At 41.3% G+C, this 25,157-nt stretch overlaps 1 protein-coding gene across 2 annotated transcripts in view; it reads right to left on the bottom strand.

The window, feature by feature from the left end:
• Positions 1–11,944: 11,944 nt before the first annotated feature.
• ube2h (ubiquitin-conjugating enzyme E2H (UBC8 homolog, yeast)) overlaps positions 11,945–25,157 on the bottom strand; it is a 99,155-nt gene continuing 85,942 nt past the window's right edge. For both annotated transcript variants that reach the window (XM_052033737.1, XM_052033738.1), the window contains exons 6-7: positions 22,074–22,202; positions 11,945–15,087 (exon numbers count right to left, since the gene is read on the bottom strand). In XM_052033737.1, coding sequence (XP_051889697.1) covers positions 14,963–15,087; positions 22,074–22,202 — 254 coding nt within the window. In that variant the 3' untranslated portion in view covers positions 11,945–14,962. The remainder of the gene's footprint in view (positions 15,088–22,073; positions 22,203–25,157) is intronic.

Below are 25,157 nucleotides of genomic sequence, written 5' to 3' on the forward strand. Positions count from 1 at the left end.
TGTGTCATTTTATACACTGCAATTGTACTCACCTCTACCACTTCCTCTGGCAGCTTGTTCCATATACCCACCATCCTGTGTAAAAACAAACTTACATCTCAGGTGCCCTTTACACCTTCCTCCTCTCACATTAAACTTGTGCCCTCTGGTTTTAGACTTCCCTATAATCCATCTTATGTTCCTCAGTTTTATAAACGTCTAAGGTCAGCCCTCAGCCTCCTTCACCCCAGGGAAACAGTCCCAACCTATCCAATCTCTCCTTATAAATCAAGCTCTTCTGTCTCACCAACATCTTTGCCATCCTTCTGCACCCACTCTAGCTTAATCATCATTTTTCCTATAGGATGGCAACCAGAACACCACACAATGTTCCAAGTGCAGTTTCAAAGTCTCATACAGCTGTAACATGTACCAGCTCTTGTACTCAATGTCCCATCTGATGAAGGCAAGTGTGCCACATCTTCACCACCTTGTCTACCAGTATCACTACTTTCAGAGAACTATGTAATTTACCCCTAGGTCTCTCTGTTCCATATCAGTCCAAGGCCGTGTTATGATAATGTAAAAACACCTTGGACCTCTTTTACCCTGATAGGACGAGCAGTTGACCTTGCGCATTAGGAATACTTGGCATGCTGAGATTCTACAAACATCTACAGAGATATGTCAAAATCCAGGGATTTCCCCAATCCCAAGGATGAAGCCCTGTGTTGAAAGAGCACAATGCTAACTGTTGACCACACACCTTAGTCAAATGGTGCCTTTCCCCCTATGAATCCACACAGTGAGCTGCAGAGGGGCAAGTCGAACATCATGTGAAGTGGTGGTGGTGGCAGGAGCAGGAGCAAGATTAGAGACAGTGTTCTCAGCAGGTTTCAGAATGCCGGCCATATGGGAGCAATTGGAAGTTTGGATGGACTCTGGGCTTTTTGAAGAGTAAGAACTAGCAGGGAAAGGAAGTGGCATTGGAGAAACAGGACTCAGAAGAAGAGAATAGGATTTCTATTTGCATCTAAATCCTGCTTATTCAGAGAAGACTGCAGCTTTGTCAACAGGGAAAATAAGGCAGCCTTGCTGAGACTGGACAGAATTTTAGTGAGACCATCTTTAAGGCTACATGGGTGGTTTTGGTATCCATGCCTAGGAAAGGATACACTGGCCCCAAGTTTGTAGCATGGATTCACAAGAATGATTCATGGGATGAGGGATTCATCCTGTGAAAATAGATAGAAGAATGGGTTATAGGCACTTCTGCATTCCCAGAAACCATTGGTATTGTGATTTTCTGTAACATGAACCCCCTTTACCCACTGAATCCCATGCTTTTAAGCAGAGATCTGTTCCTACAGGATATTTTTCTCATATTAAACCGTTTTATTGACAAAGTGACCCACTGCCATTATTTAACAGCTTTAACCAACAGTAGACTCTGGAATGGACAAAGCTTGTGCCAAAGAAACATAAAATTTTGTCAATTTTAAAATTCTTAGTCAGTCAGTACCGTGGGGTAATAAGATGTGTTTGTAACATCACCACAGATTAGGTTGGCAGTCACAGCCAAGTCCTTACTTTGCCACATCCTCTCCAGTCCGAGGACACGCGAACAGATGTCTTGGAGCGCAGCACTGACACTCTTCATCTGCAAAGCCTTTTCTTTGATGTGCAAGGCTTGTGGATTAGGAAGGGGTTTAGGAAGTGGGGATATCAGGGAAATAGATGGGTTTCGAGGATCAGTGTTCATTGAAGATGTAGAGGAGTTCAGGGGGTAATGTGTTAAAGTGCAGTGACTTTATGGAAGTGGAGTAAAGGACAAGTCATTCCTTGGAGGAGCTGGCAACGGCTACTGCAGCTCCACAGATCTGAATTCCAGAGGTGAGCTAAGATTTGACCAATGTGGCATCAAGGAACCCTGGTAAAATGAAGGTCAATGGGAAAACACTACACAGCCTCCTTGACTAGTATCTGATCAACCACCTTAAACTTTCCCTCCACTACCAGCACACAGTGGCTACAGTGTTCACCATCTTTAGCATGCACTGCAGTTACTGACCGAGGCCAATCCAACAGGGCCTCCCAAACCTGCAACCTTCACCACCAAAAGAAACAAAAGGGCAGCAGACACAATGAGAACACCTGTAGGTTCCTCTTCAAGTCACTCACCATCCTGACTTGGTATCATATCCCTGCCTCTTCATCATCAGGTTCAAATCCTGCAACTCCCGCCCCAATAGTCCCATGCGAGTACCTTCGCCAGAAAGACCTGCAGCTCTCCACCACAATTAGGGCAATTATGGATAAGCAATAAATGCTGGCCTTGTCAACACCACCAGTCTGAAAAAGATGCCCCTTAGTTCTTGATTCCACACACCAGGTGAGAAAATTTCCATTTTATTTTTTTTATTAAACATCCCTGTCAGGTTGCTCTTCAATATTTCATGCTCAGGAGAACACGTGAATCTGCCATACTTCCACCCACCTCCCGTTTTTCGACAAGTTCTTCCAGATCAGTGTTACCTGGCTACTACAGTAACATTCTTTACAATCCATTTTGACGGATTGTTAGACAGGATCTCCAAAATAAACTTCTGAAGCTTCATTGGAAGTTGGTAATGCCACCACGAAATCCAGTACAACTGATGTCCTTCTTGACCAGGTGAAGCTTGCACTAAAATTCAACGTAACCCAAGTGAACTCAGACTAAAGCAACCAGGTGGAACAGGACCCTTTGGGGGGGGGGGGGGGTTGCGGGGTGGTGATGGTGGAGTGGTGGAAGTACCTTGCATGACAGAGGGATGTTCTGGAGCGCTTTAAGTACTTGAAGTTTAGTCACTGCTGTAACACTGCAAAAATTCCAAAGCAGCAGAAGGTGGCCACTCCAGCTGGTATTATTGCACCACCTCCTGGTGTATTGACAGTACTGCAAGATGTTCATACCCAAATCTAACCATTAACTATGGGCAGTTATTGCTCAGAATGTAGTCCCCTCTACTTTGAGGGATCCAAGTGCAAATTCTCCTAAGCAGAACATTTTCATTCAGTCCACAAATGATCAAAACTTCCTAATTCTCCACATCTTTCCCCACCACCCCTCTACACTATTCCTAAAAGACCTTCTCAAGTTCAACCATCTTCTGACCAGATACATTATAACCTTTTGAGCTCAGTCAGTACATTAACTTCAGGTAACTAACAATTCCAGACTTTTATCTTGTTTCCTCTGGTCAGTTTTTCTTCCCCTCTTTTCTCCACATAATTATCTCTTTTGTTTTTGCATCTTCTCCATGCCTACACGTTGTAATTCACCAATGCTTTGGCATCCTTTCAACTGGCCTCATTATTCGTCCCTTCTGCCCTCCAGCCCATCAATGACCTTACTAATTCTTCCTTCCCCATTCCTCCCCACTGTGGATTGCCTCCAGCATGCTGTCAAAACCAACATTGTGCTAAACGGGACAAACTCAGACAGATCACGTAGCTCAAAACTGGGCTCCATGAGGCACTGTGCACCACCAGCAATATGCCCAACTATGGTTCCTTGTGTATCCCTGTGGCCTGGCATATCCATCACTCTATGATTACAATCCAGCTAGTAGATTAACCTTGGCTCAATGAGGGATGCAGCAGCCTTGTGAAGCTGCAATGTCAGACCACACATGAGGAAACTGAGAGGAAGAGCTAATCAATTCTGCAACCAATGGATCAGATCAACTCACCGCTGTCCTACAACACGTGGTGAACAATTAAATGGCTAAGGGAAGGAGATTGTCTAAGAAATCCTCACCTTCACAATGGCAGACCCCAGTTAAACAAGCCTAAAACAATTTTTACACCATATTTAGTCCAAAAAGCCAAGTGGATGATTGATCTCAGCTTCTTCCTGAAATCCCCACCATTGTAATAGCCAGTCTTCAGGCAATGAAATTCACTCCATGCAATATCAAGAATGGGTGGGAGCTCTAGATTCAAATAGTTACAGGATCAAACATAATCCCTGTTGTAGTATTGAACTGTGTTCTACACATGGCCTAACTGCCCCAGTATAGTCACAATCCTGGCATCTATTAAATAATGGAAAGAACCACCCTCTCAAAAAGCAGCACCTATCCAAACTGTTTAACAGAGTCATTAGCAAGGAACTGCAAGGTGTCATTGATAGTGCAATTGAATAGCATTTACTCACCAATAACTTGCTCACTGAGGCCCAGTTTGGTTTTCACTAGGATCACTTGGCTTCAGAACTTACAGCTCAAGTCCAAATATGGACCAAAAAGCTAAATTCCATTGACCTCAAGACAGCTTTTACCTAAGTGTGCCCTCAAGGAGTTTTGGTAAAACTGAAGTCAAGGGGAAAACACTCCAATGGTTGGAGTCATACCTTACACAACAGGAAGATGGTTTTGGCTGCTGGAGCTCAACCAATTAAGTTGCAGGATATCACTGAAGGAGTTCCTCATGGATATGTCCTCAGCTCAATCTTCAATTGCTTCAATGACTTCCTTCCATTACAAAGTTCTCGGATGTGTGGAATTTTGCTGCTGATTGCACAATGTTTGATTCCATTTGCAACTCTTTAATGAATATAGTAGTGAATGCCTGCATGCAAAAAGCCTAAACATTCATGGATACACAGATGGGAGGCAAGAAATATCCACACGTGCTAGGCAATAACTACCAAAGAACAGGAGTTTAACCATCACTGGCATTACCATGGCCAACATCCTGAGGATTATCATTAAACAAAGACGCAACTGGACTAGCCACAGAAATGGAAAAGCACATCTTTTAGAGGGGGGAAGAAACCACAGCACCCAGAGGGGACACAGTCACAGAATATTTAAACTCTGCACCGGCAACACCCAAGGTCTGGATCAAACCCAGGTCCTTGAAGCTAATTGTTGTGCTACCTCCAGAGTAATGCAGGCAGTCTAGCCACTACAGCTGCATTCTTGGAAAGTGTTTCAATAAATTTTGTAAATGAAAAAACACAGGCAAAATGCACTGTGGGCATTTCAGTACATTGTATTGCCATGGATGGAGAGTAGTGTGCTTTTCGTTAGTGGAAATTAGCTTCACAAATTGAAAATATACACCCCAAAAAGTCCGTAGCATTATAGCAAAAATCCTTAAATCATACATTTGTAGGAAGGTTGTCAGATCCTCAGCAAGGTGCCTGGAATGAAAAACTTTCAGTAACAAGATGGAAGGACCTGGAGCTGGTTATTTTAGGGGGAAGGAGGTTAGGTGGAGATTTGATTGTTTTCAAAAATCACAGATGGTTTTAACAGAGCAACAGAAGACACTGATTGCCATAAATATGGAACACTGAGTTAAACATCTGAAGGGAAAACTACAGCTCTGGGAAAAGAATAAAGATTGGGATTGATGTTCTAAAAGAGATGAGCAGGCCACTCACACCCTGTGTTCTATAATCCAACCCATGGGCAGTGACTGGGTTTAACCTTCCCTACAATAATGATCACACTTCAAAAGTAATTATTACGATAGAAAACCCACATGTCAACAGTGCCAAGTATCAAATCCAATGACCTCATCCGCAACAGATTGGATGTTACTTTTTATTGAATGGCTGTAGACTGACTTTATAAAGTCATTATTTCACTAGCCGCCAGTAGATGGCAGCTCAAAAACCAGTTCCCCTCTCATTGGGGTCACTCATTTTCAAGGATCTGTTTAAAATATGAAAATCCATACCTTTCAAAGCATTTAAGTTATCTACATGTGTGTGGATTCAGCAAAAAAAAAGTTGGTTTTATATAAAATCTGAAGTGCTGGAGGTACCATGCTGGTATCTGCAGAGAGAAAGTTCACATTTCAGGTCAATGACCCTTCATCAGAATAGACGCTTGGCAGGTACAGGTATAGAAAAGGTTTAGAGGGATATGGGACAAACGAGGGCAAATGGGAGCAGCTTAGATGGGCAGCTTGGTCAGCATGGATCAGATGGGCTGAATTTCTCTGTTTATTTCTGTGTTGTATGATTATGACTCCATGACTAAAACAAGAAAATGCTGAAAAGACCCAGGAGGTCAGGCAGCACTTGTGGCGTGAGAAACAAAATTAATGTTTCAGGTCAAACCTAGCATTACACCCTGTGGGTTATGACAACTAAATTGTGTTTAAATTGGATGCTGCAGTTCTGAAATTGTGATTGCTTCCCACAAGTATTGAATGGTTGTTTTACACTTTGGGGTAGATTGAGGAAAAGAAAAGGCACATTCTTGTCCTGAAAGGTTCCACATAAATGTCTTTTTTCTCCATTTAAATTGGCAACAAAGCATGTCAATGCACACAAGCCAGGTATTGAAATATTCCCCATTGCGGTGAGTCAGAATCATAGAGGGGAACCCTTTGGCCCACCACATCCACATGGACCATTTTGCCTATCTACACTAATCCCATTTGCCCACATCTAGGCCTGTGTCCTTCTATGCCTCGGCTGTTCAAGTGTTTCTCAAAAGTAGTGATTGTATGTGTAGTATGTAGTGTATATGGATTTCAGCAAGGCGTTTGATAAGGTACCCCATGCAAGGCTTATGGAGGAGAAGGTGAGGAGACATGGGATCCAAGGGGACATTGCAGTGAGGATCCAGAACTGCCTGGCCCACAGAAGGCAAAGAATGGTTGAGAGGTCGTATTCTGAGTGGAGGTTGGTGACCAGTGGTGTACCTCAGGGATCTATACTGGGACCCTTACTATTTGTGATTTTTATAAATGACCTGGATGAGGAAGTGGAGGGGTGGGTTAGTAAGTTTGCAGATGACACTAAGGTTGGGGTTGTTGTGGATAGTTTGGAGGGCTGTCAGAAGTTACAGAGGGACATAGATAGGAATGCAGAGTTGGACTGAGAAGTGGCAGATGCAGTTCAAAACAGATAAGTGTGAAGTGGTTCATTTTGTTAGGTCAAATATGTTGGCGGAATATAATATGAATGGTAGGACTCTTGGCAGTGTGGAGTATCAGAGGGATCTTGGGGTCCGAGTCCATAGGACGCACGAGGTGGCGGCGCAGGTTGACTCTGTGGTTAAGAAGGCAAATGGTGTATTATCCTTCATCAATCGGGGGATTGAAATTAGGAGCCGTGAGATCTTGTTGCAGCTGTATAGGACCCTGGTCAGACCCCACTTGGAGTACTGTGCTCAGTTCTGGTCACCTCACTACAGGAAAGATGTGGAAGCCATACAGATGGTGCAGAGGATGCTGCCTGGAATGCAGAGCATGCCACATGAAAGCAGGTTGAGGGAACTTGGCCTTGGAGAGGCAGAGGATGAGGGGGGACCTGATAGAGGTGTATAAGATGATGAGAGGTATTGATAGGGTAGATAGTCAGAGGCTTTTCCCCAGGGCTGAATTTGTGGCCACAAGAGGACATCGGTTTAAGGCGCTGGGGAGTAGATATAGAGATGTCTTCAGGGGTAAGTTTTTTTTACTCAGAGAGTGGTGAGTGCATGGAATGGGCTGCCGGAAACGGTGGAGGAGGTAGATACGATAGGGTCTTTCAAGAGACTGTTAAATAGGTATATGGAGCTGAGTAAAATAGAGGGCTATGGGTAAGCCTAGTAATTTCTAGGGTAGGGACATGTTTGGCACAGCTGTGTGGGCCAAAGGGCCTGAATTGTGCTGTAATTGTTCCATGTTCTATGTATCCAATTCGACCATCCTCCTCTGGCAGTGAGTTCAAGATAGTAACCACCATGCAAAAAATGGTCCCCTCAGATCCTCCTTAAAACTCACTCATTTTGTTTCCAATAACCCTACCATGGGAAAAAGATTCTGAATATCTACCCTATCTTTGCCTCTAATTTTATGCATCTCTATCAGATCACCCCTCAGCCTCCTTTGCTCCTGGGAAAACAAGCTCAGCCTATCCAATCGCTCCCCATAACTAAAGTCCTCAATTCCAAGCAACATCCTGGTGAATCTCCTCTGTACTCTCTCCAATGTGATCACATCTTTCCTATCCAATGCAACATGCCTCAAGACCAAACATGAGCAAAGGCACAGGCATTCATTCAGAGAAGCTTGGGTGGTAGGTAATCAGGTATGGGCATGGGGCAGGGGAGGCCACAATCAGCTGATGGGGCACATTAATGAAGGAGCAAGAACAACCCACAAAGTGCATAACTTAGAGGACCCACTTGTCAGAGTGCCGAACATCAGATATGATTACATTGTTCCTGGTCAGATGGGTCTTCTTTAAATCTCATTGAAGCATGTCTCACATTTATTGTGGCCAGCTTCAACAAGTTCCACAAATGCCTGACTGCATTTGGCAGGTAGAATCTAAATGTGTATGGCTAATGTCTGGCCTCTGTAGGTAAACGCATTATGTTTGGAAGACCCAGAAGCAATTTGATGCCAGTTCCTCATAGCCCTCAATTCCCTGATCTTTCAAAAATCATCTACTTCATTGAACACTCCCAATGATCCAGCCTCCAAAATCTTCTGTGGCAGAGAATTCCAGACATTCACAACCCTTTCAAGATCCTGTGCAACTACATTACAAGATTTGGGGCAGTCATTTAAAACTATATCCCCTTGTTTGAGATTTTCCCACTAATGGAAACATCAACATTATTGTGCCTTCTCAGGATCTTGTACATTTTAATAACTGCTCATTCTTCTAAACTCCAAAGAATACAGTTCTAATTTTTTCACCATTCGTGTTAGGACAGCCCACTCACCCCAGGAAGTTGTCTTGTAAATCTCTTTCCAACTGCCTCCAATGCCAGTATATCCTTTCTTAAACAAGGGGACCAAAACTGTGCACCTCAAATGTGGCCTTATTTGTAAGCCCTTCAACCCTCTGCAATATAGGTCAATACCATTTTCCTTCCCAACTACATGCTGCACCTGCTTGCTAACTTCTTGTAATTCATGCACAACAGATCTGTACTTCACTCATCTGCTATCTTTCTCCCTTCAGAGAATAGTCCAACTTTGAGAATGTGCACTTCAGTGAGGGGAATCTACACTTTCCCACATTAAACTGCCTGGTTTTTTGCTCACCTACTCACTCATCCAACTCACAGGCCTTTCCACCTGTTGTTTTCTTTCAGTTCTGATGAAGGGTCTTTGACCCAAACATTCTCTTTCCACAGATGCTGCCTAATTCACTGAATGTTTCCAGCCTTGTTATAATTTCAGATTTCCAGCAAATGCAGTTTCTCAACTTTTGCTTGAGCTTAGATTTGTTAATTGTAACAGAATAGGATCAGAACCTGAAGGCACCACCTTTCATTCATTCCCACAATTCTACCTTCAGTTCAGAAAGTTTCTCAAAACATATCTTGCTAGCCTCTTCTAAACTCATTTCCAATTCTTGCTCTGTTTACATTAAAAGGTGCTTGAAAAGTACAAATCACTATATTATCAGGTGCTTGATCATGCTTGAAATTAAGGGACATTAATAAGTCTGCCATTCATCATGGGAAGATGTTCCACTTCACAGTAATGAACAGCAGCAGGCCATCCCAGGAATTGGCCAGGCAAACCTTTTCCACAATGCAAGAAAATCCTGAGATCAGACCTTTAGGTTCCAGGTGCAGTCTCCCAGGACTATATACCTATTCAATTAAATTACAGTTGATCCATACCTCAAACTAGTTTAATTGCTTTTGGACTTTCAAAAGGTCATCCATAAAGTGCCACACTAGAGATTATTGAACACAAGAGCACAAGGTATGGGGAAAATACCGCATGGATTCCAGATTAGTTTACAGATAGAAAACAGTAGGAATGGGTCATTTTTGGGTTAGGAGGCTGGTGACTAGAAGGGTGCCAGAGGATTCTGTGCAATACATCCAAATTTGTCAATGATACAAAATCTGTGAGGAGGATGCAGAAGCTGCAGTGGGACAGGTTAAGAGCATGGATGAGCATGTAACAGATGTAATATAATGCATCCATGAACTACTGAAATTTAACATGCAAGTACAATTAGGAAGGCAAATGGTATGTTGGTCTTAATTGCAAATGTATTAAGAGTACAAATACCTTTCTCCAATTATATAGGGTCTTGGTGAGGCAGCATCTGAAGTAATTTACAGATCTCACTCTGCCCAAGGATATATTTGTGATAGGAGCATAGCAAATGTTCACTTGGTTGATTTTTGGGAAGGTGGCTTTGTCATACAAGAAATAAAGCAGACTACAAAATATCCAAGCATTTAAAAGTATGGCAGAAGATCTCACCAAAATGTACAAAATTCTTAAAGGGCTTGACAGGATAGATGTGCAGATGATGTTTCCTCAGGATGAGGTGTTCAGTAATTTCTCATCTCAATCCTTCGGCCAGAGGGAATGAATATTTTAAATTCTCTAAGAGGGTTGTGGAGATATTGTGTATATTCAAATTAATCAATTGACTTTTAGATTTTAAGGGATACAAGGCAAGAGCTGTAAAGTGGTAAAGCATCAGCCATAATTTTATTGAATGGCAGAGGAGGCACAAGGGTGTGAAAGGCACACTCTTGCTTCTGTTTCTTATTCCTTACCTGATAAATTATTGCTTGGCCTTCAAAGTAATGCTCCCATCTTTGGAGGACTTATGGAAAAGTGCTCTGCAATTTTTCTCCTAAACAGGCAGGCTTTAGTTTTTATATGTGTGCCCCCTCAAACTTCATCAGCTCATCACAGGAGATACTGTGTGTTCATGCTATCAAATCTTTTTAATGATGTATTCCCCTGCAGAATTTACAAGCCATCAGAAGTAACACGCCCTTGCCTTTCAACATGCATGGAGCACCACAGATCTGTGCCTCAAAAATTAAGACTGGATTCCTGTCATTGAATTAACTCTGGCCTAATCTTCAGTAATTAGGGGGGGAAAAACAATCAGTGCAGTAATTAGTAGACTTATTCATCACCCTTCACTTCTTTGTGGTAGACCTAACTTTATTCATTATGTAATGACCAAGGTTTAAACAGGAAAGGCAACAAATGGCATGTTGAAAGTAATGCAAATATTTTGCCACCAGCCTCCTGACTATAGCCTGAGTGCGTACAAATCCAATCAAGCATAGCTTCCCCAATGTTGTCCATGTACAGATTCAGCAATAACCACTTGCCACGCAGCTACATTACAGAACTGTCACATCCTGGTGTCAAGTGTTTTTTTTAAAAAATGCTCAATGTCCCGTAGCTTTTCCAACAGTTCCAAGCCACATCCATTATGTCGAGGACATATACTTAAGTTATTGGGAGAATTCACTCACTTATGTTTACAAATACTGGGCCAGTAGTCAGTGGGCCAGTTGATAGAACAATACAGCACGGGAACAGGTCCTTCAGCCCACGATGTTGTGCCTATTTAAACTAGTAATTAAATGCCTAACTAAACTAAATTTCATTACCAATTTGTAAAGGTGGCATTAGTCTTTAAACTATAGGACTTTGGAAAAAATGAAAAAAGGCTAATCATATGGTTGTAGCATATATTAGAACAATTTAAAATACTGAGTAGTCTATCTCTACCTCACTATGATGCTCTAGTTTTTCACCATTCTCCACATCACACTGAATGAGGTTAGCTATAGAGTCATAAAGCACAGAAACAGCCTTGTGGCCCATCAAATCTGCACTAACCAGGGACCCATTTTTTTTTAAACACTAATTCCATTTTAATCTCCCCACATGCTTATCAACAAATTCTACCACTCATTGATACACTAGGGGCAATTTACAGTGGCCAATTAACCTACCAACCCTTGTCTTTGGGTTCTCTGAATGAAGCTAAAATCTACAAGCTACAATAACCTGTTTTAAAACAGTATCTACAAAGGTAAATGTTCATTGGACTGGGGCAGGTAACAAAAGCTTGGTTAAAGCAGGCTTTAAGCATCTTAAAAAGATGAAGAGGCAATAGGAAAGTGGTTGCCAAATGTATCCATTCTAGTTAATTTATCCAAAACACATTAAAAGGCCATTTATTTTTTTTAAAAATGTCAGTATATGTTTAATGAATTCTTACAACTATTTGTATTTGAACTGCATGGACTTTTTTGTAATATGATACTAATTATACAGGCATGTGAACTCCAGTATTTCACACCAGGGCAGCCTAAAGACACTTCCAAAATAAAAATGGCGTTGGAAACATTCAGTGGTTTAAGACAGCATCTGCAGAGGGGAAGTTAAGATTAATGTTTCATGTAGATTATTTTTCCACCCAAATCTGTTTCTCACACATACACAAAAATACCACTCAACTGATCACTGTGCCTGTGCACAATACCTTTCACCTAATCAAACCTACAATACAGCATTGGTCACAGTATAAAAGTGCTTTACATACCATGAATAACTATTGTTCAACACATATCTAGGAAAATGCAGCATCCATTGTCCATTTAACAATAATCCAAAATCAGCAACCAAAAGGCAATTTTCGTTGCACAAGTTGAGGAATGTTGGCAGAATAAAATGGGTGAACATCCTTTTTGAAGTTGTATCGTTAATCGTCTCCTGAACCACCAGAGACTTCAGCAGTGAAGGTATAGATGGACTATATCCAAATTTGAAAACATGCTGCTGTTGTACCAGTCTCCAGACACTAAGGTTGCTATACATTCCATTACAAAGCAAGACATGTTTAAAACAAAGCCAAGGAACACCGTAGAACACACAGGCTGAAGTATGAAATGCCCAAATAACATTCTGCAGAAACCAGACTCATCCAGTCTGCCACGTCATGAGCCCTATCTATTTTACCCAGCCAAAAAAATAACAGTTATGAGGCAGTGTATAGATTGTACAAATCCTCTACATTTCTCATTCTCCATATTATTATGCTCGAGGGCAAAGCCTTTCATTCAGAAAGCAAGCTTCACCACAATGGTCCAGATATACATGCCAATCAGGCAGTAGAGTGACCAAAGATCTTTAGTCCTCCTTGGTTAAGACAAACATGCAATGCAAAATTTCAAGTTTAATCACTTAGCCAATGTATCACAGCAACCAATTCAGAGATGAAGTAATGCAGCTGTTTGTGACCCTAGAGATACCCAAAAGACAGAGCACCAGACATATGCCCATCATAGAAATACCCAGTGCAGGCTCTGTGCAAACCAGAGGACTATACACTTTCATTTAAAAGACTAAAAACCCAAATGCTGTGTAGCTAGAACATGGAAGACCCATCAACAGTCTGAACCTAGTCTCTGGTAATTGTAATGTATCCAATCCCTCTGCCACTTCCAGAATTGTGCCAGTATCTGAGATCCCCATCTGTCAATGTTAAATTCTCCTGCACCACTGTATCCATATCTACTTTTTACAGAGTTCTAAATGACTTAAAAAAAATATAAAAAATGTGACAAGGAGACAAACAGCTTTCCTTCAACAATGAAGCCTCAAAGACTTGCTTTGGAAACTGGATTCCAATACATTGTCACTTGGGAAGCAAACAAACAGTATGTGTCAAACTGATGATCTGGAAAATTGAAGTGCACTGGACAAGATACAAACCTTTCACCCAAATTAAGTCCACCTCCGCTTGTAGTTTCAATGTCACCTCAGGCTCATGTCCCACATAAATTAGAGCAGTTTTGATCCTAATCCCAGCTGCACAGTATTTCTGGTCTCAATCAAAAGATGACTAGTGTGTAAAGTGTTGCAATGGTGCAACTTCCCAATGATGTGATCTCTAAATATGATCATCAACCAGCTCAAAATGTTAATATATACTGTGTTTACTTCATGGAAATAGAAAAATAGACAGGCTACGGGGAAAGACCAGAGGTTGACAGGTATTTCCAAAGACCTGGCCCAGAGAAATTGAGTGAAAAGGCTCATCCTGAGCTGAATGAGTCTACAGTTGGGGTGCCCTTTAGAAGTAGCAGGTACAGAGCAATTTTATCTGGATTTAAATGCAAGTTCAATTTCCCTATATTCCAACCACAGAGACTAAGGTTTGTGGGGAGGTGGGATGGGGAAGTGGCTGGAAATGAATATAGGCATATGAAGGAGAAGATATCAAATCTTCTCTTGTAGTATATATAGTATTTACAACTACTGGTACAAAATTCCATACCAGGGTAAAAACCATTACAATCAATTCCAAATCAACTATTGTAACAATGAAAATATACATTTTTTTTTATTTTGAAATCACCAGCGAGCATACTAACTAACCCTAAATAAGTCAAACAGGTATAAGTCAGCACATAGCAATAGGCATTTAAAAAAAAATCTATATAGCAAGATAGGGTGCCGGCAAGTATTCCCCCAATAATAATACAACGTGCTAATTAGAGTAATCAAGTTCACCACTACCTAGTAATTACTTAATACTACCCTTCAGGTTAAAGCCACAAACACTAGGTTTTTTTTTATAATTAAATCTGCTTTACGAACCAAAGTCCTAAACAAGTTGTATTCTTCCATATCATGCCACAATAAAAAGGATGTTGTAATCTGTACGTCCAATTTTATTCACGAGGAAAAATAGAAACAAAAAAAACATGCAGAGCAAATAATATTAGTTTTTCTTCTGCCTAGTAAACCTTCCATTGTGCTTCGATTTTACTGAAACTTTGTTCTCTCTAGCGCTGCTTTTCTGGTCAAGATATGGACAGGGTAAACAGTTGGTCTTGCTTGGTTGATATCCTGCTCTCACCAATCCGTCGCTCTCTTTTTCTTGCTCTCTTCCATTTGGGGCCAAAATATTTATGAGTTAGGAATACCAAGGTTATGTGATAACATGCATTTGGGCCTCACATAGCTACCATTGGAATGTGGGGTAAGACGCACCTCAAGTTGGAGCAATGACCAAGGAGAGAAAAAAAAAATCCAGGGCGATAATATACCAATGCTATCCATAAAAACCTGGTTTTAGTAATAAAAAAAAATTGCTTTTTTGTTTTTAAATATGAATATTATAGTCTGCTTTTCAATGGTTAGGAAATTATATAGTCTGTCTCTTGGAAAGAGGTTGGTGACGCTACTACAATTCCATATCCTGGGCCTCATCTTCGGAGAAGTCAGACATGGAACTCTCTGATGAGCTTTCACCAGCACCTTCCTCTTGTTCCTTTAGTGCCTCCTCTGTTGCGTATTTCTGGATGTATTCTATTTGAGGGTTAGGGTGAAGGAAAAAAAAGAGAAAAAAATCAGTAACTGGTATATAGAATCAACCACATCTCTCAATTTCAAGTGTAATATTAGGGCAATGCAACACAGCAAGATCTCCAAGCAGCAACAAAATAAACGGTCAGTTGATCTTGCAAAGTGATGTTGTTAGTTACTGATACTACCACTATGTCAGAAAGTACTAATACTCTCACTTCCCCTCGGTTCAACATCACAATCGAAAGGCAGGCCCAGTAGTTAGCATAACACTATTACAGCACCAGCGACCTAGGTTCAATTCCGGACGCTGTCTGTAAAGTTTGTACGTTCTCCCCATGTCTGCGTGGGTTTCCTCCGGGTGATCTGGTTTCCTTCCACATTCCAAAGACATACAAGTTAGGAAGTTGTGGGCATGCTATGTTGGCACTGGAAGCGTGGCAACACTTGCGGGCTGCCTCCAGAACACACTACGCTAAAGATGCATTTCACTGTGTTTCGATGTACATGTGACTAATAAAGATCTATCTTATAGGTCACAACCATGAACTCTGCACTGTAATTGTATGCTTAAACCATGGGCCAATTGGATTCCTCAACCTCTCACTCAGGTGAATGTGCTTCTTAACAGCAAAACTACACAAAAAATTAAAACTAAAATGAGTAGGGATCAAAGGGGATGGTAGCCTTGCAGAGACAAGTAGCCTGAAATTTCCTCTAAAAAAATGCAGCTATACTGAGTAATGAGCCAGCTGAACCAGCACCAGATTACAGTGTAGATTCAGCAACTCCACATATTTTAAGGAGAAGAACAGCTGCAAGGAAAGGAATCAAGTTTGGGTATGTTACAATTTTTTAGTTAATTATTTCCAACTGCTCTGTTGTTCTCAAGTCTTTTTCTGCATTTAATTTTTTTTAATATATGGTCAACTTTAGTTTTAAGGTTTGTGAATGGCAGGGATGTATTCATAAATGTTACAGTGGCTTCACCAAAATATTTGTGTGGGAATTGTGATAAGGTGCAGAGCCTTGCTGATCAGTTCTGAGTCAATTTCCTGAAGGAGATTATCAACAAACCTGCTTAAAACAGGTTTAACAAATTGTCAAGCAATAAGCCATTAGTGTCATATAGCATGGAAGCAGGCCCTTCAAGCTCACCATGACACTGGGACCGATGCTCTTTGTTGTATGCACTGACAGTCTGGATGTCAATGTAGGAGGTATGATCAATAAGTTAGCAGATGAAAAGACTCTGGCATTGTGGATAGTAAAGAGGGTAGTCTTTGGCTGCAGAACAAAATTGATCAGTTGGTAAGATCAGCAGAAACATGGCAGATGAGATTTAATCCTGTAGACTGTGTGGTGATGCATTTTTGGGAGACTTAAAGGCAAGGATATACACTGCAAATGATAGGGCCCTAAGATCAATTACCTTTCTATACTAATCCCACTTCCTAGCATTCAGTCCATGGTGTTATGCGCCACAATGCTTCAATTGCTCAGTTAAATACCTAAACGTTAAGAGTATCCATGTCCTCCACCAGCACATCTGCCAGTGAGTTCCAGATTTCAACTATCCTTTGGGTGAAAAAATTCTTCCTCAAATCCTCTCCAAATTTCCAATCCCTTACCTTAAGCCCATGCCTTCCGCGAAGGGGAAAAGTTACTCACTATCCACCCTATCCATGCCCCTCAATTTTGAATATCTCAATCAGATCGCCCTCAGTCTTGTCTGCTCTGCATAAACAAATCCAGCTTCGAGTAAGAGAGTCATACAGCACAGAAACAGGCCCTTTGGCCCAACTGGTCCATGCTTACCAAATGCCTATCCAAACTAATCCCATTTGCCTGCATTTGGCCCATATCCTTCTAAACCTTTCCTATCAATGTACCTGTCCAACTGTCTTTTAAAAGTTGTTATTGTACCTGCCTCAACCACTTCCTCTGGCAGCTCATTCCATATATGCACCACCCTCTGTAAAATAAAAAAGTTGTCTAAATTACTATTAAATCTTTCCCCTTTCAGCTTAAACCTATGCCCTCTATTTCTTCATTCCCCAACTCTGGGGAAAAAGACAGCCTATCTATGCCCCTTATGATTTTATACACCTCTATGATCTCTCAGTCTCCAATGCTCCAAGTCCTAGCCTGTCCAGCCTCTCCCTAAAACTCAGTCCCTCAAGTCCTGGCAACATCTTTGTAAATCTTTTCTGCACTCTTTCCAGTTTAATATCATCTTTCCTATAGCAGGGTAACCAAAACTGAACAATACTCCAAGTGTGACCTCACCAGCATCCTGTACGACTGCAACATAACCTCCCAACTTCCGTACTCAACTGATCAAGGTCAGCATGCCAAAACCCTTCATCACCCTGGCTTACCTGCGATGCCACTTTCAGGGAACCATGTACTCCTCGATCCCTCTGTTTTACAACATGCCCCAGGGCCCTACCATTACTGAGGAAGTCCTACCTTGATTTAACTTCCCAGAATGCAACACCTCACACTTATCCAAATTAAGCTCCATTTGCCACCCCGTGCCCTATTTATCCAGCTGATCAAGATCCAACTGCAATTTTTTTTAAATAACCTTCACTGTCTACAACACCACTTATTTTAGCGTCATCTGCAAGATTACCAACCGTGTCTTGTGTCTTCTCATTCAAATCATTGATATTGATGACAAACAACAATGGGCCCAACATTGTCCCGAGGCACACCACTAACCATGGGCCTCCAGTCTAAGAAACAATCTTCCACCATCACCCTCTGCTTTCTACCATCAAGTCAATTGTGTATCCAATTAGCCAGCTCTCCCTGAATTCCATGTGATCTAACCTTCCAGAGCAGCCTAACAGTGGCACCTTATCAAAGGCCTTATTAAAGTCCATATAGACCACATCTACTACCCTGCCCTCACTGACCTTCTTGGTCATTAAACTAAAGTTTGTAAGACGTGATCTCCCATGCACAAAGCCATGCTGACTAGTCCTAATCAACCAGTCTTTCCAGATGCATGCAAATCTTATCCCTCAGTCTCTTCTCATGCTCCATCCTGGGCAACATCTTGGTGAATATTCTCTGCACCCCTTTCTGGTACAATCTCCTCCTATAATGTGACAACTAGAGCTGCACACCAACCACTGTGGACTAACTAATGATTTCTATAGTTGTGCCATAACCACCCTGCTCTTATATGCTATGCCCCAGCTGCTGAAGGCGAACACCCATATGCATTCACCTTATCTACCCGTGCCGCTGCCTTCAGGGATCCTTAGATACGTACACCAAAGTCCCTCTACTTCCCAGGGTCCTATCATTTGCTGTGTATATCGTAGCCTTTTAGTCCTCTCAAAATGTATTGCCACACATTTAAATCTCATATGCCATTTCTCTGCAAATCTTACCAACTGATCAATTTTGTTCTGTAGCCAAGGACTGGAGCCTCACCCCCATTATCCACAACACCAATCTTCATGTCAGTTGCTAACCTATCATACTTCCTACATTCAGTTTGTCAATATACACAAAAAGCATAGATGCAATCACAAGGAAAGCACACCAGTGTCTTTACTTTCTTAGGAGGTTGAGGTAGTTCAAGAGGTTCAGCTCGTCACCAAACACCAAAACTTCTACTAATGTACTGCTGAAAATATTGACTGTTTGTATCACCGTCTGGTATGGCAATTCAAATGCGCAGAAACACAAGAAACTGCAGGGAGTAGTGGACTCTGCCCAATACATCACGGGCACATCCCTCCAAATATCCCCACCATCCAGGCCATACCATCTTGCAGCCACCATTGGGTAGGAGGTACAGAAGCCTCAAGTCCCACACCACCAGGTTCAAGAGCTACTTCAACCATTAGGTTCTGGAACCAACTGGCACTACAGTTTACCAATACTATGACCACTTTGCACTAAAATGGATCTTGTTTATGTTCTAATTGTGATTTTCTTGTAAAAATTGTGTATACTTTGTTTATTTTACATTTTTCTTGTGAATGCTGCTTATCTGATGCTAAATGCCTGTGATGCTGCTGCAAGTAAGTCTTTCATTGCACCTGTGCATTCATGTACTTGTGCATATGACAATAAACTCAACTTTGAATTACTGTGTGTCACAGAGACAATCTGTGATACACCACTGGCCAAAGGCTTTGCAAAAACACCTTCAACCATCATTCCTTTACTTTCTATCACCAAACCAACTTCAGATCCAATTTGCCAAATTGTCCTGGACTCTACGGGCTCGTCTTTTCCACTTGTCTCTCAAGTGGGACTTTCTCCAAAGGAGTTACTGAAGTCCATGTAGACAACATTAAATGTATTGATAAAGGTAATGCAGTTAGTTACCTCCTTGAAAAATTCAGTCAAATTAGTCAACTAGCTCCTCCCTCAAAGCCATGCTAACCATCCCCACCTCTCCAGCTGCACATTAATACTCAATTTTTCCAATAATTTCCCTCCCACTGATGTCAAACTCAATAGTCTGTAATTATCTATTACAGCGCCAGCAATTGGAGTTCGATTCCCATCGCTGTCTGTAAGGAGTTTGTACGTTCTCCCGTGTCTGCGTGGGTTTCCGCCAGGTGCTCCGGTTTCCTCCCACATTCTAAAAGACGTACGGGTAGGTTAATTTGGGGGTTTAAAATGGGCAGCACAGACTCGTTGGGCCAGTAGGACCTGTTACCATGCTGTAACTAAAAATTAAAAAAAATCCTACTGCCCTTTTTGACTAAAGATACAACATTCCCCATACTCCAGTCATCTGGCACCTTTTCCGTAGCCAGAAAAGATTTGAAAATGTTTGTCAGGGACAGAGCAATCTCCCATTGTCTCCCATTTCAGCTGGGATACAGCTCATCAGGCCCTGGTGATTTAGCCACCTTTAATCCTGCTAAGGCATCTAATACCACCTCCCTTCCAATGATCTGTTCTAGAATTTCACCATCCCCTTCCCTGAATTCTCCAACTACAATAACCTTCTCCATAGTGAATACTATTGAGCAGTATTCATTTAGGCCTCACCTATGTCCTTTGGCTCCGCAAACAGATTGCCAATTCAGTCCCAAATAAGGCTCCTTTCCTGGTTATCCCCTACTCCAAAATATTTTGGGATTTTTCTCAATCTTGCCCTTTAGTGCCATTTTGTGCCCCCTCTCCTACTCCCAAATTACATTTCTTTAAAAATGCCCCCCACCCCAAATGTTATATACTCCTGTATAACCTTACCTGTTTTCAATTCTCTAAACCTTCCATAAGCTGCTTTTATTTATTTTATGCAGCCCCCAACATCCATTAACATCCGGGGCTCCTTGGACTTATTGACCCTGGCCTATACCATTAGGAGAACACATTGGTCCTGAGCTTGCACTGTTTAACTTTTGAATGCCCAATGGTTGCCTGTAGACTTACCTGCAAGTTGCTGCTCTCAGTCCATTTTTGCCAGGTGACATCTTAGACTACTGAAATGTGTTCCCCCAATTCAGGATCTTAATTTCCAGTCTATCGCTGTTCTCCTCCACAACAAAACTTATGGTCACTATTTCCAAAGTGTTCACCCACTGACACTCCCCCCAATTGTCTGGCTACATTCTCAAAGATTAGATCCAGCATCACCCCTTCTTTAGTGGGACTATCTACATACTAATTCAAAAAGCTGTCCTCAATACCCCTTAGGAATCCCAGCCCCTCTAAAATCTTTCATACTAAAGCAATCTTATTATTGAGTGAAGTTTAAATCCCTTACATTGTTACCCTATTATTTTTATACTTTTTGATTTACCTACACATCTGCTTGTCTACCCCCCTACTGCTTGTTTGAAGGCCTATAATACATCTCTGGAAAAGCAATTACTGCATCATCTCTAAGCTCCACCCATAGCCTTATTTGAAGAACCTTCAGGAAACCCTCCCTCCTTACTGCAGTGATAGACTCCTTGATTAAAAATGCAATGCTACCTCTTAAATCTTTCCTCCTCCTTCCCCCACCCCCACATTTTCCTCTGAAGATTCTAAATCCTGGACCACTGAGTTACCAGTCCTGCTCATCCTGCAACCGTGACTCTGTGATAGCAACAATATCATATTTATCACTGCCTTCAGTTAATCAACCTTACTTTTAAGACCCTATATTAAAATACAGTCCAAGGTTGCATTCCTCCCATGTGCTGGAGACTTTGTCTTCCTTCTAATCTGCCTGCGCCTCACACCTTAATGGACTCTTACTTTGTGACCCAGTCACCTTCCAAATTAGTTTAAACTCTCCCAACGGTTCCAGCAAACTCTCCTGAGAGAATATTGGACTCTTCCTAGTTCAGGTGTAACCCATCCAGTTTGTATCATCCCATGTTCCCAGACATTCCCAGTGATTCAGAAGGGCTTCCTCCTGCACCATGCATTCATTGGAACTACCCTTCTATTCCCATGCTCACAAAATTGTAATCCATAGATAACTTGAAGGTAATTCTGGCTTAATGTTGCCAGTGGGACATGCCATCAGAACTTGGCATTAGACAGCACTGCAAACATGGACGCCGAACCCCTCAAACATGCTCTACAGTAAAAGTCCCAGGCCAGTATGGTCCAAACAACCTCACTTGGCCGTGGATTCTTAGGGCCACATGTAAATGATTCCACTATATGTTCTCTGTATGGGGGCTTGCTACTCAGTTATACCCACCAATTGCCAATTTACTGTTTTTAAAACCACTCTGTTTTGCAATAATTGACCATCTCACTCACCCTGCACAGCCCTGGAAAGAACAGAAGGAAAAAAGTCACAGGGATATAGGAGAGGGTTAGAAAATTGGTACAGCACATTGTCATAGTCCCTCTCTAACCCTGCCATCTGATTCAGGAGTGATCGATAACTGTTGGTTTCTCCAGAACCACCAATCTTCACTTCTACATTGTTTTTTTTAAAATATGTAAACCGAACTTTAAACCATTTTACGCTTTAAATACAATTGTAAAGCAACTCTTACCTTTTATTTTCTGTTTATACTCTTCTGGTCGATGGAGATACATAGCTGCAGCATCACCGTTTAGAGGGTCAATTGGATTTGGGTAGGCCAGAAGTTGGGGGAGGAACGACTCAAATATATTGGTGAGATCTGTACGAAAAATACAAATCCCTGATTACTCCATTGTTCAATGCCAGGACTATTCTAACACATCAAAAACTGACCCCCTGCTCCCATCCCCCCCACCCACCCCAAGCAAACAACTGTGTTGGGCCAAATCATGGGTGGGGAGAGAGCTGAATACAAAGCCCAGGAACATACATTTGGTCAGCAAGATGTCCAAAGAACCCATCACACTGCCCAAGAATTCTGAATGCAAACAAATATCCATGAGGGAGAAAAAAAATCAAAGAAACTGCAAATACGGAACATCTAAACAAAAATGCTGTAAATACTCCGGTCAGGCTGCATCTATGAGAAGAGAATCAGAGTTAGCATTGAAGATTGAAGACTTTTGTCAGAACTGTTCTGACAAAGGGTCTTCAACCTGAAATGTCAGCTGTTTCTCTTCCCACAGATGCAGCCTTACCAGCTAGGTATTTCCAACAGTTTTTAAAACTAATACCCATACCGTGGTTCCTATTTTCCAGACAGAGCAACACATCATTCAGTTAATCCAAGGAATTAAGATGCACATCGCAACAATCAAGGTTTCAGAATCCTACATACAGATATTCACCCAAATCAAAAAATGATAGTTCCACATACACATTTATCACCTCCCCAAACCAAAAAATGTCATGAATGTCAGCTCACTGAAATCAGAGCCTGAAAGATCAATGAAAAGTCAATCTTGAATGGTCAAAATTCAGATATTGAGAATCAGTCTTTTTCCAGTCCTCCAGACACAAGGAAACTCAATAAACACAAGTTAAAATTTACTTTGTACAGTACACAAGCAGAAGGGTTTTAACGTCAGATCAAAAAGTTTGCAAGATGCATTGGTCACTCCATATGGCGCATTGGTTTAGGGAAATCTGGAATAGAGTGGAAAGAATCCCAATCTCCAATATCAGATCCACTATCCTAGCTGGCTAATTATCAACAGAAATATTATAGAAACACTGGCATTGTATTATTGAAGAAAGCAGTTTTACAAACTGTGCCTACAAAAGTAGAGGATTTTCTTTACCAATAATGATACAGGAGATATGGGCATTACTGGCAAGACCAGCATTTTAGTGTCCCTCCCTAACTGAAAAGGTGATGTAATCTTTAATGAAAGTACTCCTACAACATTTTGGATAGGAAGCTTCTGGATTTCAACTCAGCAATAAAGCCACGTCAACACATTTCCAAGTCAAAATACCAAAAAACTTGGAGGTGAAAATGCAGATAACGCCATTCCTATGTGCTGGCTGTCTTTAATCTTCAAAGTAGTTGTGGATGTGGAAAGTGCTGTTGAAGTGGCCTTTCAGAGTAATTTTGATGCACTTTTTTTTTGCTGGTAGACACTGAAGCCATGCATCTATGGTAGAGGGGGCAAGTTCATGATGGTAAGCAAAATGCCAGTAGGTAGATCTTATGTTTCTAAACATAAGATAGTGAGCCTTTTACAGTGCAATTAAAAACAAACTAAAAATACTCAGCAGATCAAAGGCAACTGAAAAAGCAGAAATGTGATACCTCTGGGCAGATGCACATTACCTTCCAGGACCTGAAGGATGCAGATTCCAGATAACCAACATATGTTATCTTATCTTGTTAAGATGCAAGTCACAATCAAGGTTTCAGAATCCTACGTATAGATATCCATTCAAATCCAAAAATAATAGCTCCACAAGATATCACTTATCTTGTTGGATATTTTCATTTTGTCACTTGTGGTACAAATATCCATGTCAGAATGCTGGCTACTCTTGCTGCATGCAAAGGCTACTTAGAGTTATGAATGGTATGCTGGTAACTTAATTGGCTACTGCAAATTACCCCTAGTGTAGGTGGATGGTGGTAGAATCAATGCGTTAATAAACATGAGTGCATATGGACTACAGGGAAGCGTGTGGGGGGGGGGGGAGAGAAAGAAGAGGGTTAAATGGGATTATTCTGAGAACCAGCACAAAGTTGAAGGGCCAAAAGAGCAGTCTTCTCAGTTATAAGGAAATGTGAAAATATCACAACAACCCTTAAGCTCACTTTCACATCTAGCTCCTATCTTCCCAATTAAAGTTTTGATACTTATTTTCTCCTCTCAGAAGGTATTTGTCTAGTTTCATGGATGTCAGACATTTTCTGACACTTCATTTAACTGGCCACTACTTAAAAGTGCAGAGACCAAAGGTAGCAACAGGCCATTCAACACCAAGCACATAGTGAGCTCAATTTGCTTTTCTCAAGTCTACTCTGATCCACTCATTATCCCAACATTTTGAGGCTGAATTTTATACTTCAGTAGCTGCCTAGGCAATAATATCACTGATTATTTCCTTGTTCAGAAAAGATCAGCTGAGGGTATTTTCAGTCTATTCTTGGTCAATTCCATTATATTACTGTTGGGGTTAATAACACTGCATCTTGAATGTTAGCTGTAAAGCAGTTTGGAATATTAAGGACATGAAAAGCACCATGTAAATACAAATTTGTTTCATCTTACACCAATGTGTGTATATATAGAGGTAAACCCAAGAATGCATTTCTGGATGCATCAATAATGTTAATTAACAATTTAAATTCAAACTGGAAAGTTGGGCTCATTTACTGAACAAAGTGGCCTGAATTTTAGATTCTGAATGGAATGAACAGATGGGGATTGAGCAGATTTGTTCGCTTTGGTGAAAGAATGCAAGGGAGGAAATGCGGAGGAGCTTTTCCAGAAAAGGCTTAGGAGAACACAGTTGCTAGGAGATGCTATTCGTCTGAATAGCACAAATCAAATGACATTTAGCTTGGCTTTTGGTGTTTGGGGGTTTAGGTATTGGTGGAGGGGAAAATAGAAAGCCAACTGAACTTGCAGGGATAAATGACTGACATTTTGATCACAATAATTAGAAGACGAAACAAGTTTGGGCCTCCCAGACATTAGCCAAGAAGTAACATGTTCGTTAT

This window comes from Pristis pectinata, chromosome 19 (genome assembly GCF_009764475.1).
Source record: "Pristis pectinata isolate sPriPec2 chromosome 19, sPriPec2.1.pri, whole genome shotgun sequence".
In the NCBI taxonomy this organism is placed as follows: Eukaryota; Metazoa; Chordata; class Chondrichthyes; order Rhinopristiformes; family Pristidae; genus Pristis; species Pristis pectinata.